Genomic DNA, 17,137 nt, shown 5'->3' on the forward strand with positions numbered 1-17,137 from the left:
GAGGCGTTTGAAGACTCCATTTGTCCATTCTTTATTTCTAAAGAAACACGACAATGTATAAAATGCTCCATTATCTTGTAGCTTATGTTATGGCCCCGTAGAAGCAGTTTTTGTAAAAGTAGGCTAACGATTGCGTCATAACCACGCGACTCTCTGTCGCACACTAGAGAGATTACCGTATGGACGGGAGGAGAAGCTCGCGGGCAATCGGGGAGACGTGGAGGCAAAATGACAATATAATTAATCAGAATACTTAGCAAAAGTTTCTCCTGCTCCAAGCTCATGGACAGCTCCTAATCACACTCTCCGTCTCTGCAAGATTCGGAAGGGAATGATTCAGATTTCTCTTGGCACAGCTACTAGAAGACAGACGGGTTGCTCACGTGGTCCGTGTAACGCTTTGCTCGGTTTGAGTCTGCGCGTCAGGAAAGGAAGTGCTAAGAAATCGCTGAAAACGGGCTTCACTTGTCTCAATTGAGTTCCAATGGGGTCGCTGTGTCCATTTCTTTTACTGTCTATGCCAGTGACCCTCGGGGCCAAGATGGCGGCCAAATCCAATATGGCCGCCACCCGAAAAGGGTTCCGGCTTTAACTTTTGAACCACATGAGTTACAAACAGTGTCCGAATTGTGTCAAAGCTCTTGGGGGGTCCCCACAAAAAAAAAAAAAAAAAAAAAAAACGTAATAATATACATATTTTTTCAGTTATTCATTTCATATAATAAAGTATAGAGTATTTTTGTGGATTGAGCTCGGTACCTAGGGGGGTCCGGGGGCATGCCCCCCCGTAAGAAAATTTTGTACATTTTAAAGATAAATTCATTAATCTGGTGCACTTTGAGTCCCCCGAATCTGCTGTTAAAACTAAATAATCCACCCGCCAACCTCCCGAACCTATGATATTCTCTGATTTAGATATCTGCATCTGATCATCACATTTCAATTATTCAAATTCTCAGTGTTAAGCATGATAATATGATGAAATATCACACTGTAGGCTGATTTAAAATTAAGATTTATTTAAAATAAAAGTTCTTCTTTTGTCAAAATTACATTTGCAGCATTAACAGAGGCTTTACTCCCTTCAAACTTAAATTGTCAATGTGTCATTACATCACTGTTGGAAAACACTCTTATCAGAATAATTTTTTTAGCTTTATAAAGGGCATTTCTTTCCCTAATTTGTACTCTCTATACTCTTTCCTTACTCTCAGGGAACTGAGGTTACGTTAGTAGCCTAACCGAGTAGGCCTACGTTATTTCTTATTTTATTTTTTTTGATTTTATTTTTTTAATCAGGGCATTTGTTCGGTTGGGCAAGTAGGCTACAATTCTCTTTCACTTGTCCCTTAAAAAACACACGCACGTGTCCCGGACAACCGTTAATGTCGAAATTCTATTCAGATCAGTTAATTACCAAACAATCATAAAAGAAAGAAATATTATCTTACTGTCATCGTGAGGTGAAAATGAGGATCCACTCTGCCAGACTCTCGTGAAAGTGCTTATCTATAGCACGAAATTTATTTCTCGTACCATTTATTCGCCAAAAATAGTTTTTGCGTGCATATATGATACGCACTTTATGGCGTGTAGGCCTAATACGCACGTACTCCACACCCCTAATCCTACCCAAAGGGTTTGCAGTGTGTATCATTTACACGAAAAACAAACAAACAAAAAAAAAACTATTTTTGCCATATAAATGGCACGATCAATAAAATGTATCTGTTTATAAATTTGAGCGTCTTTTCAGACGCAAATCTAATTTGAATTACTTTCTAATAGGAGCGACAGCGAAATACTTTGATTAAATATATATATATATATATATATATATATATATATATATATATATATATATATATATATATATATATATATATATATATATATCCTAATAAATTATGTTTCTATTATTTTAGTTTTAATGAAAAACCAGGGGACCCCCCGAGGTAATTTTTTTGGGCCTTATGGGGGGTCCCTTGATGCTTATGGGGGGTCCCGGACCCCCCCAGCCCCCCCTCAATTCGAACACTGGTTACAAATACAAACTTGATATATTTTTCAGCTTAATTGATCATGAGAAACACATGGGTAATCATAACTTTGAATAATGCAATGGACTATTTTACTGTATATCCGCAAGCTCACAGCCATTATTATTAGGCCAATATTCCTTGAGACTAAACGTATCTTCCACCAGAGGGCGCTTGAGGGCTCAGAAAATGTAAAAGAAAATATCGGCAAGGCATTTCAAAGTCTAGATTTTTTTCTGTTACATTTGCTCTAAAATGTATAGTTATTTATTCCGCTGATTACAACTTCCAATACCTGGCAAACAAATGAAAATATGGCCAATAAGAAGAATATAGGCTACAGTAATCACAATGATCTGTGATTGGTCCGTCCTGACCAGCGCTGTAAAAAGTTGCAGATACCATATAACAACCTAATCTCAAAGCTAGCACATAGACAGTAAGAGCTAGCACCGTTTATCACCGCCATTTGTCGGAAACAAACACGCAATCTACTAGTTAATCATTTCTACGGCAATGACGTAGGAGGGAGGCGTTGACCATTATCACTCTTGCAAAAGTGCCAAAGGAACAATACACCTTCTCAGCGCGCAGGTAAGTTAAAGCTTTATTTCTGGTTATTAAGCTATACTTTTATTAATCACAATTTATCAAGTTCTGAAGGTTTAAAATAACTTCCTTTGATTCGCTCTTGGCTTAGCTCAACCACGCGGTGAAGTAACGTTAACTTTAAGCAGGATAACTTGCTGGTTTCTGAAATAAGTCACAGAAACACCTTCTCACCTCACATTCTTGGCAAGGAATGTAATCGTTTTTATTAATGTTAAAGGAAAACTATTTTGTGTACCTCTGTCTTTTACCCTAAATGATGACCTTTAGCCCACTGTCCTACTAAGAGCTGTAGTGTAAGTAATAATTACCAATTATTATGCTGACTCTCTTTCTGTCTGTCTGTCTCAAGGCAATGTTGAAGGCTGTAACCAGGTGCCTTTGGTCAAATTCTGTTGCTGGCAGAAGAATGCTGTCCCATCATTTATCACCAAATTTGTCAGGAAAAGTTGCTATAGTAACTGCATCCACAGATGGGTATGATGCTTGATTTCCAATCTTAGCCCACTGTTCTTTAGTTTCAGACCCTCAAAATAAAAGAGCTTTCATAGAAAGAAAGAAAAAGGTTCCTCTGGTAATAACTGCTAGTAAAACTTACTAATATAAATAATGTAAAAATATATTTGTCAATACTTACATAACATACTGACAGACCCTTGCACTGACCGTTCTTCTCAGGATTGGGCTCGCAGCCGCAGAGGCCTTGGGTCAGAGGGGAGCGCATGTGGTTGTGAGCAGTCGACGTCAAACCAACGTTGACAAGGCGGTTTTACTCCTGCGCAGCAAAAATATACAAGTAATAGGTACAACATGCAATGTGGGGAAGGCAGAAGACAGAGAGAAGCTCATTAACATGGTGAGGAGGCTTTTTTTTTGTCAAATATATTTAGGGAATTATGTGCTGAAAGGAGTAAACATCCAAAAAAAGTTTAAAAAGATTTGCAAATGTATAATATACTTTGGCAACAAATGTTAAAGTCACCATGAAATCAAAATTTACTTTTTTTAATGGAATATTGCATTTATAATAAATGATTTATCCTTGCACATCATTATTATTTTTCTTTAATTCATGTGCCCTCGTAATCTTTAATCAAAGTAACTTCCCCACCCTCTTGCAGCGACATCTCTTCTCTGATGATGCGTTTACTGGCGTGAGGGCGGGACAACCTGTCACTCACATGACATCACTGCAGTAACAAACCACAATGATCCAACAATCCAATCAATTCCCAATGTACAAAATCAAGTCCCACCCTACAATTTGTTTCTTGTTTGAGAAGCAGTTTCACTTGCATATGTCACAATAGAGAAGAAAAGACTATCTATCGCAACTTCCGTTTCATGGCGACTTTAAATGCTGCTGTTTACTTCGTTTATTGCAGACAGTCGAGCAGTGTGGCGGTGTGGACATACTGGTGTCTAATGCAGCAGTGAACCCATTTTTTGGGAACATATTAGAATCCACCGAAGAAGTCTGGGACAAAGTATGGCAAAGTTATTAAACCTTAATAAAAGAAATTAAGCACAAAAAAACAGTAGTGTCCATAGTAGTGTACATATTTTGTTAATATAATATATAACGTATTATAATATCTAAATTTTACTGACATTTTATTGACATTTGCTTTATGTCTGCAGATACTTGGAGTGAATGTAAAGGCTTCTTTCCTTCTCATAAAACAAGTCGTGCCTCACATGGAGAAAAGAGGGTGAGAGACAAGTTAAAATAGGGGGGAAAGAGGAAGAAACAAAAGTATTACAAAATAAACTATTTCTGTGAATACGCTTTCATTTTCAGAGGTGGGTCAGTTGTCATTGTCTCTTCAGTCGCAGGATACCAGCCAATGCAAGTATGAAGACCTATACGTTTAATGTAAAGTTTAATCATGCAACAGCCATGTCAATTCACTGATATTAACACTGTTGTTTATAGACTTTTAGCATCTGTTACTTGTTTCGCCACAGTTGAGAGTTCCCCTTTATGTCATTCTTCAACTCTTAGGGTCTGGGCCCCTATAGTGTGAGTAAGACCGCCCTGCTTGGTTTAACCCGAGCGCTTGCTCCTGATCTCGCCCAGAGTAACATCCGGGTCAACTGTGTCGCCCCTGGTATCATCAAGACACGTTTCAGCTCCGCTGTAAGTATTTCCTACACTTCTTTTTTGATTGCTTTCACTTTCAGAACTTCTGAGAGACTCATCTTTTCGTCTAATTATAATGCAGAGGAGACATCAGTTATAGTCTTTACAACGTTCAGCTGTATAACCCTTCGCTTCTGTTCTTCTGTAGTTGTGGGAAAATGAGGGTGTGCTGGAAGAGTTCTTGAAACAGACGAGCATAAAAAGGTCCGTGCATTTGCTGTCAATGCAATTAAATTGTTTTAAACCTAGCAGTGGAAGTGGAGCTTGAATAATCATACCTAAGGGTCACAGGAAATGTTTACTTAGACTTCAATGTTTAAGATTTGCATTACCGCATGAGTAGGAGAATTAAATGAATGGTGACACCAGAATTATGCAACAAAAATATTACATCTTTAAAGGGATAGTTCACCCAAAAATTTAAATTAGCCCTTGAAATACTCTCCCTCAAGCCATCTTAGGTGTATTTGACATTCTTCTTTCAGATGATTACAATCCGAGTTATATTAAAAAATGTCCTGGCTTTATAGTAGCAGTGAATGGCTGTTTCTGTTTTGAAGTCCATAAAAGTGCATCTATCATCATAAACGAACTCCACACGGCTCCGGGGGTTAATTAAGGCCTTCTGAAGCGAAGCGATACGTTCGTGTAAGAAAAATATTAATATTTTAATTACAAAATAAAATTCTAGCTTCCAGCCAAACGACCATACGCAGTCTACTTGCGCCTAAAGTGCAATTTATGCAACTGGTGACGTCGGAAGTAGCACAGTGCATCGTGACATAGCGTAAATATCAGCAGTACGTCGCATTACTCACATAAGTTGCGCTTTAGACTTAAAGCAACACTAAGGAACATTTTTTACTTTAAAATAATGTTTCCAAAATCATATCAGTGGTTCATCAAGTCGTAACAGGGTGAGCCCACTTCTTGATTCGCTTTGCGTCCCTTTATCTGTTATAACCACACTATGCAAGTTTGTCAAACCGGGTCGCGTTTCTGTTTTCGAATTCGAATGAGACATAAGAAAACTACAAATTTGACTTGCTTTACGTCAAGCGTTACAATAGTCATTATTTAGTTTTTCTTCGTTTCTGATTTCGCAATACATCATACTTTCATAAAATCATGCAACATACTCTACCTCGTCTGTGGACATCGTTCATTCCAAAGCCGGTGCTAGATAAACAGCGAGCGTGCGTGTGACGGTTGGCTGCGGGCGGCGAAACTATTTACGACAGCGGTAATGGACAATTCCGCTTACAACCTGTAGGGCGACCAAAGAGGAAAAGTTCCTTAGTGTTGCTTTAAGTGGAATCCATGTGTTCGTTTGGCCGGAAGCTACTGTTAATTATTTTACTTTATAAAGTTTTAAATATGGATATTTTTCTTACACAAACGCATCGCTTCACTTCACTTCAGAAGGCCCTGGAGCCGTGTGGAGTACTTTTATGATGGATAAATGCACTTTTATGGACTTCAAAACAGAAACAGCCATTCACTGCCATTGTAAAGCTGGGAAGAGCCAGGACATTTTTTAATATAACTCAGATTGTATTCGTCTGAAAGAAGAATGTCATATAGACCTAGGATGACTTGAGGGCGAGTAAATCATGGGCTAATTGTAATTTTTGGGTGAACTATCCCTTTAATATTCTGCACCACTCTTGTCTCTTTAATAGGTAAAGTCTATAATTACCTGTAAGACTTGTAGACTTGCAGCAGTTGTCCAAAAAATTGCTTCCTTTTCATAAGCTTTTATATGTCTCTTACGTTCTGGTTCAGGTAACCTGATTATGCCTTTATCTCCTAGACTCGGGGAGCCAGAGGATATAGGTGGCGTGATTGCGTTCCTCTGCTCAGACGAAGCCTCATACATCACCGGAGAGACCATCACTGTAACTGGAGGCATGAACTGCAGACTGTAAGAGGACTGGCAAAGAGGCACAGTTATGTATTTGCACATTAGAGGGAAACCTACTAATTCAGTGACACACTTGTAACAGTTGATGAAGAAATGCAATATACATTTAAAAAATTCGAATAAAATGATTTTTGCAAATTTTTTCCATTTATTATTTAGTAATTTTAATGTATTACTTGGGATTCGTACATCTTTCAATCAGTGAATTTGCATGACTTTTCCAGTCACTGGGAATCACTGATATTAAATGGCTTTTTTTTTTTTTAAAGATAAAACACTAAAAAAATTACACTAAATATTAGCCTAATAAACAATTTTTGCTTGCATAGACAGAACTAAGGATTGTTTCTGATATTTCCAAGTTTTCTATGACAGTGAGCACCCTGTTTAGAATGATCAATTTCATTCAAAGAGTACAAAACAGATCAAGTACTAAACAAAATTCTTTATTTTAATATATTCATAACATCATCATCCTACATGATACCAACAGATACATACATTAAAAATAAAATAAGTTTATAATTATAAATGTGCACACTTCCTTTAAAAAAAAAAGCAGGTATGCTTCCTTGGTTACAAACATACAACACAGTAATGACCTTCTGTCTCTTGATAAAATATAAGATTAGTATGATCTGTAACAACAAAAACTGCAGCATCTACGTCTTTAAGCAAGAATGATGTCCCCATGCAACTGCATCAGTGTCTGCTTCCAGGAGACAAATGGGGACAAAACACAGGATTCCAGAACTCCCGGAGAGTGGGCACATATGTACCATTCTTTGTTTTGAAATACTGCTGATTGAATACCTGACAGGAAATTTACAGGAAAAACATAAATCAGATTGAAACAACCACAGTTCACACACAAATTACACCAAGCCCTAGACCCAAAGGTTTTGGAATTAAGTCTTCTTAAAAGACCTTTATGGTTGATGATAATTTACATAATGTTCAGGAATTTTCTGCAAATGACATTCAAACCGAACCAACTATATTTTGAACACTATATATATGGCCACATACACACTGCAAAGTTTTGAGGATGAAAACCACTTTTACATCATTTTGTGGTGTCTGTGAACTTGCCATAGTCCCCAATGTCCCAGAAAACGTAATATTGTCTGGCAACTGTTTAAAAACCATTGTCATGTGTTGTATGCACATAAAGTTGCAACTTAGAAACATCTCTCAGTATTGTTTCGCAGGGCTGGTGGGAGCAACTAAGGAGTAGAGACAGATTTAAGAGACACATACTTCCTTCTCTGTGATTTGCTAACACCACTCCTGGAGAAGAGACACACATTGCAGACTCGCTCTCAGAGTCTAAAAAAGAGTGAAGTCACAGCATTAACTAATTGCTCAGTATGGTCTTGTACAACACTACATGGATTTGATTGTGATAACCAAACTCTATTTGTGTACAGAACACAAAAAAAGAACTCAGAAGAGTGATGACTGTATTTAGCAGCAGTGTGTACGTGGCCACAGGAACCATAAGTACTGTACAACTCTCTTGAGAAGCTCTGGACATTGAATTAAATAACTTCAAATAACCTTCAACTCTACTCACTGTTTCTACATAACATAAAACGTAATTGGTGGTTTGAGTCACGTAGGTGGAGTTACAAACCTTTCTCTTCACATTGCCTGCTGTGTCATCATCAGAATCATCTATAATGTCATCTGATGACTTCACTGAGGGAGAGGGTGTTTCTACAACAGACGAAAAAAATAAAGTTAGACCTCTGGCATACAAAAACCTAAATGAAACACATGAAATTAATCAAATTTGTAGTCACCTGGAATACCGATTGGAAGACGCACAAGTGGAACACATGGAGAGTATGCAGGAGTTCTTTAAAAACAAGCAATTTAGACAGGAATGAGACACAACGTAAATAATTAACTACAATAAATAATTAAATGATAATTTTAATAAATAAATTCTTACAACTTTTTGACTGATAAAGTCAGGTGTTTTTCAGGCGTTGAACTCGACTCAATAAATTTCCTTTTCCGCAGCTCAGAGACACTGTTTCCCCCTCTGTCTTTTAAAGTAACCTGGCTTGGAGACCTGTTAATTTCCTGCTCATCAGACGGATGATTCAGGCGGACAGGAAGATTGGCATTGCTGATGTTTAATCTGGGAAGGACAACTCTTAGTTGACGCGTCACGCAGGAAATGCGGAGTGCTTCTTCCTGTGACTCGATGGCCTTTGAGTTTCTATTAGCGGAATATTTCCTGGTAACATCAACTCTTTCTTCATTTCCGTTCTTGACTTCAGTCTTTTTGGGTCTGTTTGCACTCACATTACTCCCCTCCATATCTTCTTTGCTGCCCTCTTCCTCCTCCTCTTCTACTTCACTGCTAGATGACTGACTGATCACTGTGACCAACATATTCCCGACAAAACAGTCCTCTTCTGGATCCTTTTCCAAAATCTGTTTTTTAGAACATGTTCTTAGTTTGCTCCTGGTATTTCTGGATATCTCTGAAGTTGATTCGACTTCTTGTCCTAAACTGGATGCTTCTTTCTCATTGTTTTTTGGGAGATCGTCATTGGAAATGGACCCAATCACAGGTGTGACCTGTAACTGGGCTTCATTTGCCGTTCTGCGAGTAACTCTGGCAGTTGGCGGGGCCAGATTTGAGACTCTGTTGGATGTGGGAGTGGATTCGGATTGTACAGTCTGTAGCACTCTACCCGAAAGAGGGAGGGAAAGAGAAGTCAGGATCAAGTCACCAGTGGATGACAAGAGAGATGCTGAAACAAAGAAAAAAAAATTGGGAGGCAAAAAAAGTAGACAGAGTACATGTATATTTAATCTTGTACTTCTTGATATGCAATTACTTAATTATTTCAGCTCCAAGACATACTTGAGCCGAGGTGTCCAAGGCATCTTTCATGCTGCAGCAGAGTCCTAATGAGCTGGGGCTGTGAGGCAGAGCGCGCACACTCCTCCAGAACAGCAGGGGCGCCACTGAGCCACGAGACTGTCTGAAACAGACAGCAAAATACAGAACAGTGAGCAGAAACAAAATACTGGCCAAGGGCAAACTTGAATATTTCAATCAGTCAATTCACTTCTTTACTTTTTAATTATTATAAGCAAATACAGTGTAAAGGACCATACTTACAACCCACACTTGAATATCTTTTTTATTAAACATCAACTAAGAAATACATAAAGCATTACAAAATTTAACAACAACAACAAAAAAAAACTCACATATAACATTTGTGATAACATCTTTAAGTAGTGCAAGGAAGTATTTCCTCCTTTCCAAATATTTTAGACATTTTTATAATTCCTCTCTGAAACAACATTAAAGGCATTAACCCTGTAAGACCCAAATATAGAAAAAAATTAGCAAAAAATGTTTTGACCTCCCAGATATTGTTTTAGGAGGCCTCTGATGTAGAAATGAAAGAGTTTTCAGATTTTGTACGTTTTAGTAAGTTTTTAGGAAAATGTTGTAAATTTGCAACGTTGGGCATTGTTGGGAGCAGAACTTCTGTGTTTGTTCTCACTTTGTCTGAACAGATATACAGAACATTTAAGCATTCATTTGCAGGGTTGATTGCTTACTTAGCCCCATAACAGTATATATCATGAGTAATAACCATACAACAATCATAGTTTTATGAATAAGCATTTATTAATAAAAAATATTGGAAAAAAATATTTACAAAACTTTTCGTAAAAAAAAAAAAAAAAACTGTGGTTTGAAGGCAGTCTGTGTTCACTTGCAGTGATAGTCCCTAAAACAGTTCTTTTCATCTGTTAAGCACAGGTGAACATTGCACTTGCTACACAGTGTGTTTGTGTATCCATCATAAAAGACCTTTCTGCGCTGGTGGCATTCTGAAATGGAAAAAGTAAAAAATAATGTGAACAATTAACATTATATATGTAAACATTAAATATGTGAATAATACACATGGGTCTTACATTGTAGTAGATAAACTGAAAGAATAGACAGGGTGGTAGGCCATGTGGGTAGAAATCTAAGTATTTCCATTAGCATGCCCACAAGTATAATTATAATTTCAATGAAGTGATAATCAACATTTCAATACATTCAAACAATACTGTCTATTGCAGCCTATTATGCTCTCTACTTATCATACTAAAGGAACACATGCATCCCCCCAGAGCACTTACAGGTTCACATTCAAGACCATTCGCACCTGTCCCTGGACAATGCAACAGGCATCCCAAGAATTCCAGAACATTCAGAATCTGTTTTTCTATCTCCTAATGCTACTAACTGCTGCTTGGGCAACACTGAGAAAAAATGGCTCAGGATCATTTAGAAGTTAAAAAACAAACAAAAAACTACAAAGATACAGGGAGTTTCAAATACTGCTATAGATGTTGAAGTTTCAAATATCCCATACAATGTATTCATGTGTTTAATAATAGTCTAAGCTAAACTAAGTAAAACAATTAACAGAAAAACACATTTAGAGCTTAGTTACAATGAATCACTACATTTCTACTAAATTTTTTTTTTCAATTTGTGATCATTTGAAAAGTGCAGTGTCCTTATGTAATGTAGAAGGTGTACAGGCTATTTTGACTACCACTCTGACCCAACGTTGTAGAATTACAACATAGACATAACAAGCTCTAAATCAAATTTGATGAAAGTTTTCCAAAATAACTAAATATGTACATGTTCTAGACATTATAATAAATACCCCAAAAAATATTTAAGCAATTTTACTTACTTTAATCCTGACAAATCCAGTCATGCAAAAAAAGCAGATGAGCTCAGCGGGAAGTTTGCAGGTAGAGTGAGTTCATAGCCAGATGACCGGACCTATAAACACTTCTTCTATCCAATAGCATTGTGAGGACAAACAACAGGACCCATTAACTATGTAAATGTGGTTTTGAGAGGAAAAAAACATTTGCAGGCATTTTTTCTGAATTGTTAAAAGTGATGTTGTAAATTTGCAACCGTGGGTCTTACAGGGTTAAACAACATCAAGAAAAATCAAGGTGAAAAATCAAGTTTTTTTTCTTTATTATATGCCATGATGTTAGCACTAAATGTTATTTTCATGGCATGAACAGATACGTTTAAAATACAGTAACAAACAATTAACTCTTACAGCACTGCAAGAAAAAAAAATCAGATTTTCTAAAAATGAAAAATAAGGTTATTGTCCTGAACAACATGATGAATTATACCTGAGCAAGATCTGGAACAGGTAATAGCTTGTCCACACGGATTATAAACTCCCACATTAGCTTTTCAAGACTGGCTACATAGTTTCCTCCATAGTGAAGATGGAATTCCTCCTGGAGTCAAAGACAAAATGTCAGCGTGCATAGATCAGAGGTAGCATTAACCTGTTAAGCTGCAACACCACTTTTGAAAAATCCCCAGAAATGACATACCCAAACTTAAACAGATACAGTTAATGAACCCTTTGCACTAAAAGCACAAGTATGATCTCATTTGAAAGCTGACACCTGGCAGTTTATTGTAAATGTAGAATTAATTATTGTCATAATGAAAAAAATTGTTATAAATAGCTTCAAAGTTTTGTAAAGTTATTAGAAATTAATTTTTATGAAACATCCTCATGAAAATAAAATTGAGGTTGGCACTGTAGCAATCTAGAAATGCACTACAGCTAAAGCCACATGTCTAAAATTTTATGTTTAAAATCTGAAGATAATAAGTCCAAAACTCTGTATTTAGTTACATGTTTTTCAAGACCATGTCAAATGACTTTATTTTGATTTGACGCTAAAATGCTGCTGATGTTTAGTCATCTTCTAAGTCATCCATTCAGTCTTAGTGTCTCTATTGTTTTGTGGTGCAAAAGAGCACAATTTAGTCTCAGTCTTCCCCTGCACACATTCACACCTCTCCAGCCTGGTTATGGCTCGAAATATGCATTTCTTTTGTCTGCATTATAATTACTAACGACTGGCTATTCACAGGCTATTCATAGGGTTTCAATCCCTAATTTCTTTTATCAAAGTCCTTACTTAACATTTAAAAACTGGATCAAATGCCCTGCTTGAATAATGAAACATTTCAGTAAGCATATTTAGAAAAAAATCATAAAAGGATAACTGCTATATGTGGCAGGTGCAAAGGGTTAAGGTGCTTAACAGGTTAAAGGCGGGCGTACACGGTGCGAGTTCGGACCAGGATCGGACACTCGGGAGGTCGATATTGCACACGTTGCGAGTCAGTTTAACTGATAATCGCGTCAATGCAGCTGGTACGACTGTCCTGCACAAATTTTATCCCGAGCCGGCAGCAATCACGTGAGCTTTCGCGCTAAACACAGAGACCGTCAATATTGCATGCAGGCAAAGCTTCAGATAGAAAAAATGACAGAAATGTGTGTGCAAATGATTTGTTGTAAAGCAGAGAACAGTAGCCATTCAACATAAAAACTAGAGAGAGAGAGAATTATTATTTTTATTTTATTATTTTTATTTAATATTATTATTATTATGTTCTGTAGTACAATGTTCAAAATAATTTTCTATGCTGTTTTGATGCTTTGGCAATACAATTGTATTTTTGTCATGCCAATAAAGCTTTATTGAATTGAACAGAATTGAATTGAGAGAAGTGTGTGTGTGTGTGTGTGTGTGTGTGTGTGTGTGTATGAGAGTGTGAGAGAGGGAGAGAGACAGTGTATGCGCACGCTGTATGGTTGCTGCCACTGAGGTATAGCCCCACGTGGTTGTGTATAATTTGGAAATAGGGGACAGCTGGTGAAAATCGGGCCGACTCCCCGAATTTTTTAAACATGTTTAAAGATGATCGGGAGGTCGGGGAGGTGCTCATAACGTGCTCGGCTCGGCTCGTAATTCCTCTCGCACGCTGCGAGCCGCGACCATGCGAGCATCACCGATTCCACTCGATTTCTCCCGAGTGAAAAAAATCATCTGCGAGCTCGTAAAAACAGCAAAAATCGCACCGTGTACGCCCGCCTTAACTCAAGATTTTCAGGCATTTACAAAATTTTAAAAACATTGATGGATTATTTACAACTACCTTCTGTCATTAACAGAACAAAATTTAACCTTATGCTTTTTTGGATATTAACTTTTATGTAGTGTGTAATAGCTGTTTGTGAATGTAAAAGGTCTGCAAAGTTTTAAAGATCAAAGTGCATGATAAATGGAGTCTCCCAAAAGAAACTGATTCTTTAACAAATTAAATTCTTGCATGTAATGTATACTATGACAAAAAAAATTTTTTTTTGACCTTGGATGCGTGTAAACCTGTTGTAGGAGACCTCCAAAACAAAATTAGGAGCATTTAAAATAGCATAATTGGGGTACTTTAAAGCACCCTCATAAAAATATATCCGGTGGGATATGTGAGTGAAGTTTTGGGGAGCTTTTTTTTTTTGCTTTACCTTGAAGAATTGTTTTCTGGCTGCTGCATTATTTAGGAGAGAGTGCACCAAGGTTTTGAAGTTGTCCTTAGCTTCCTCCACCTTTTGATCCTTCCTCTGAGGATAAAAGAATGTACATCACTTGCTGATGCATCGAACCATTGTGAAACAACATGCAAGAACAATCATTTAAACTTCTAAAGAAGCTAGATGAGACAGAGTAAAACTAGAAAAACAAGATGAGACAAACAAGCAAGGAAAAAGACAGCACCAATGTGAGGGCCAAACTCACCCTTCCACTGGGAATGGAGGAAGCTTCCAGCTTGCACAGTTCCTCGAGAACATGCTGAGCATCAGGAGTGTCGGATCGACGAAGCTCCTCTAAGACCATCTCCAGATTAACAAGGAAAGAATCAAAGAAATGTCCTTATTATTTGCAAACTAAAAAAATCGTAGAAAACAAGCTTTAAATATCAGACCAAAAGCTACTTCCCCGAACCACACTTAGCTTAAACAGTAATAGACAATGTACAGTGCATGTGTGTACATGACTGAGATGATAATATATAAAAAAGGATCAGCTGTTGGTTTACTTTTTTTTGTTTTTGTTTCAAATGTAACATTACTTTTTAGTAATCTTACCAGTGCCCGCAAACCCATTGTCAGCCTGGCCCAATGTCTGTATTGGAGCAACCCAGGTACAGTCTCACAGAGTGTTGTTACGATCTCCTCCAGTTTACCATAATACACTACATCCCTCTTCAGCATCACCTTCCACATGGCTGCGGACATTAGCCGCAGTGGTGGAGCTAAAAGCTGCAGAGCTGACAGGGGTAGAGGGGTATCTGTTGAAAAAAGACCTGAAACAATTATAACAAGCAAACCGTTCTGAATCTCAGTGTTATTATTCATTACCATTAATATAGTTTAGTTTTATATATATATATATATATATATATATATATATATATATATATATATATATATATATATATATATATATATACTTGTGTGTGCCTTCAATTTTTCATTTCACACCTGTCTATATAATGTGTATATAGCCTTTATAAATATTATATAGTTATGAGCTAAAATGACATTTACGGTAACAAAATAGTCTTAAAAAGTACAGCATGTCAATGCTTAAAATGTAAACTACCAACACAGACATTTTATGATTAAATTACAGACATGCTCATCATAAATTATGACATGCTCATCTAACGTTTGACACATTTATTAGCTGGAACTAAATGTGAATAGGACATTTCTTGCATCTAATGACAACAAATGCTCGAAAATTAAACATAAAATCCGATTACTCATCTTTTATTAGTAGATTATTACGAGGTACAATGCAGACCCACCTTCATCCATCGAGTTGATCGCAGTTTTCTTTGTTCTGTCCGTCCTGAAAACAAACAACTCGGTTGTTTTGAAAATCGCTAATTTGATTTCTAAAAAAAAAATAAAAATCCTTTATATAAGTTAGCATAAACAGTCATCTACAATATTCAGAGAGTAAAGGACACTTGGACAACACTGTGTGATAACGGTAAGGCTTTTTTTCGGTTATATTTTTTAAGGCTATATTTACAGACAATACATGATTCACACGAAAATAACGCAGGTCGCAGCAAGAATCCACTTCACGCGCCAAAGTGACGAAATACTGTTTCCGGTGTGAAGTACGCCAAGATGAGAGAAAAAAACATAGCTGAACATAGTAACGTTAGTCACAAATGTTTGTTGGCAGCCTTTTTTTATTGGAATGATATTACAATTCTTTACAATATGCAATACTTTATTTTATTTTTAATCAAAGTTATGCCCATGTATGTTTCTTTGCTTTTTTTCCCAGTAAGACGTGTAGTTCCGTCTGTTGTTTTGGCTATCAAAATAAAAGTCTTCCCAGTTCAAGTATTGTGAATTGAATTAGATGCTTCCACCACAATGTTAGCAGCACTAGGTTTGTTCACTGACTTAAATGCATTAACATCCACAGAATAACTACAAATAGATATTCGCTATAAAAACCAATTTGGTCATGTAAAAAAACCTCAGGTTTCAAAAGAGCAGATTTTAAAGGGGTGGTATAATGCCCTTTTCATAAGATGTAAAATGAGTCTTTGATGTCCCCAGAGTGTGTATATGAAGTTTTAGCTCAAAATACCCTACAGCTATTTTTTATATAGCAAGTTAAAATTGTCACTCTTTGAGGGTGAGCAAAAACACACAGTTTTTGTCTGTCCCTTTGAATGCAAATGAGCTACTGCTCCCGGCACAGGGGGTGGAGCTTCAATAGCTTGTGTTCTTTTACCTCATACAGACATGCACTGAATATTTCTTTTAGCCTTTTATGTTCAAACCTGAGTCAGACAATGATGGTGAGACTCAAGAATAAGTGACAACATGTAGAAGCAACAGGACACTCCCGAATGGTTAGTTGATGAATTTATGTAGTTTATGTGTAGTTATCTTCTAGTCATTAATTAGCATGTTCTGTCATTATAATCTATAAATCGTGTTCCGGGGGCGGGGTTTATGTAAATCTTAGGGTTTGTGGTGTCACTAACCCGGGAGGAATGTCGTGTAGTCCCTACCCGTTTGTTCTAGTCCTTAAAAAGCAATTTCTTTAAAATAAAATATCTCCCTTTGCTTTGAACTACTTTGCAGGTGTTGTTTATGCTCAAACAGCAACATTACACACTAACTAAAGTTAGAAAAATTAAATCATAATCAACCACCCCTTTAAAACTCTGAAATATATCCTAATAATGAGATAAATAACATACCTAAAAAGTTCATTAGCAAAGAAAAATCATGCAAATGTAAAATGATGTTTATGTTTTCTATTAGTGTTGTGAGATGTACAACAGCATTTATTTACAGTATAGGGATAAGTTGTGTTGGTTTCAAACTGAATTTGTAACAAATACATATGTGGAAATCATTTCAAAGTTTCAAGCACACCGTCAGCAATAAGGGTTACAACACTCCCCCCAGTCTCCCCATACTTACATCATGCACA

The 17,137-nt window shown here is 36.8% G+C and overlaps 2 protein-coding genes across 7 annotated transcripts; one reads left to right on the top strand and one right to left on the bottom strand.

The window, feature by feature from the left end:
- The first annotated feature begins 2,420 nt into the window (after nt 1-2,420).
- On the top strand, nt 2,421-6,857 carry dhrs4 (dehydrogenase/reductase (SDR family) member 4). 2 transcript variants are annotated; one of them, XM_081392692.1, is made up of 9 exons: nt 2,421-2,633; nt 3,001-3,125; nt 3,327-3,504; nt 4,034-4,135; nt 4,290-4,360; nt 4,450-4,501; nt 4,654-4,788; nt 4,940-4,995; nt 6,605-6,857. In XM_081392692.1, the coding sequence occupies exons 2-9, from the start codon at nt 3,004-3,006 to the stop codon at nt 6,717-6,719; spliced, it is 831 nt and encodes a 276-aa protein (XP_081248818.1). In that variant the 5' UTR covers nt 2,421-2,633; nt 3,001-3,003; the 3' UTR covers nt 6,720-6,857. The 2 variants fall into 2 exon arrangements, with proteins under 2 accessions (XP_081248818.1, XP_081248819.1); XM_081392693.1 differs by having other exon boundaries at nt 2,467-2,633; nt 3,001-3,222.
- Nucleotides 6,858-7,140: 283 nt separating this feature from the next.
- tinf2 (TERF1 (TRF1)-interacting nuclear factor 2) lies at nt 7,141-15,973 on the bottom strand. Of its 5 annotated transcripts, XM_081392393.1 has the most exons (11): nt 15,474-15,791; nt 14,749-14,951; nt 14,399-14,497; nt 14,128-14,223; nt 11,924-12,034; nt 9,600-9,720; nt 8,673-9,486; nt 8,521-8,576; nt 8,352-8,434; nt 7,976-8,044; nt 7,141-7,528 (listed from the first exon to the last, which is right to left on the bottom strand). In XM_081392393.1, the coding sequence occupies exons 1-10, from the start codon at nt 15,481-15,483 to the stop codon at nt 7,994-7,996; spliced, it is 1,644 nt and encodes a 547-aa protein (XP_081248519.1). In that variant the 5' UTR covers nt 15,484-15,791; the 3' UTR covers nt 7,141-7,528; nt 7,976-7,993. The 5 variants fall into 5 exon arrangements, with proteins under 5 accessions (XP_081248519.1, XP_081248518.1, XP_081248517.1 ...); XM_081392392.1 differs by lacking the exon at nt 7,976-8,044 and having other exon boundaries at nt 15,474-15,973; XM_081392391.1 differs by lacking the exon at nt 7,976-8,044 and having other exon boundaries at nt 14,749-14,966.
- Nucleotides 15,974-17,137: the final 1,164 nt, after the last annotated feature.

The sequence above is a fragment of the Scardinius erythrophthalmus genome (genome assembly GCF_964197995.2).
Source record: "Scardinius erythrophthalmus genome assembly, chromosome: 2".
NCBI lineage: Eukaryota > Metazoa > Chordata > Actinopteri > Cypriniformes > Leuciscidae > Scardinius > Scardinius erythrophthalmus.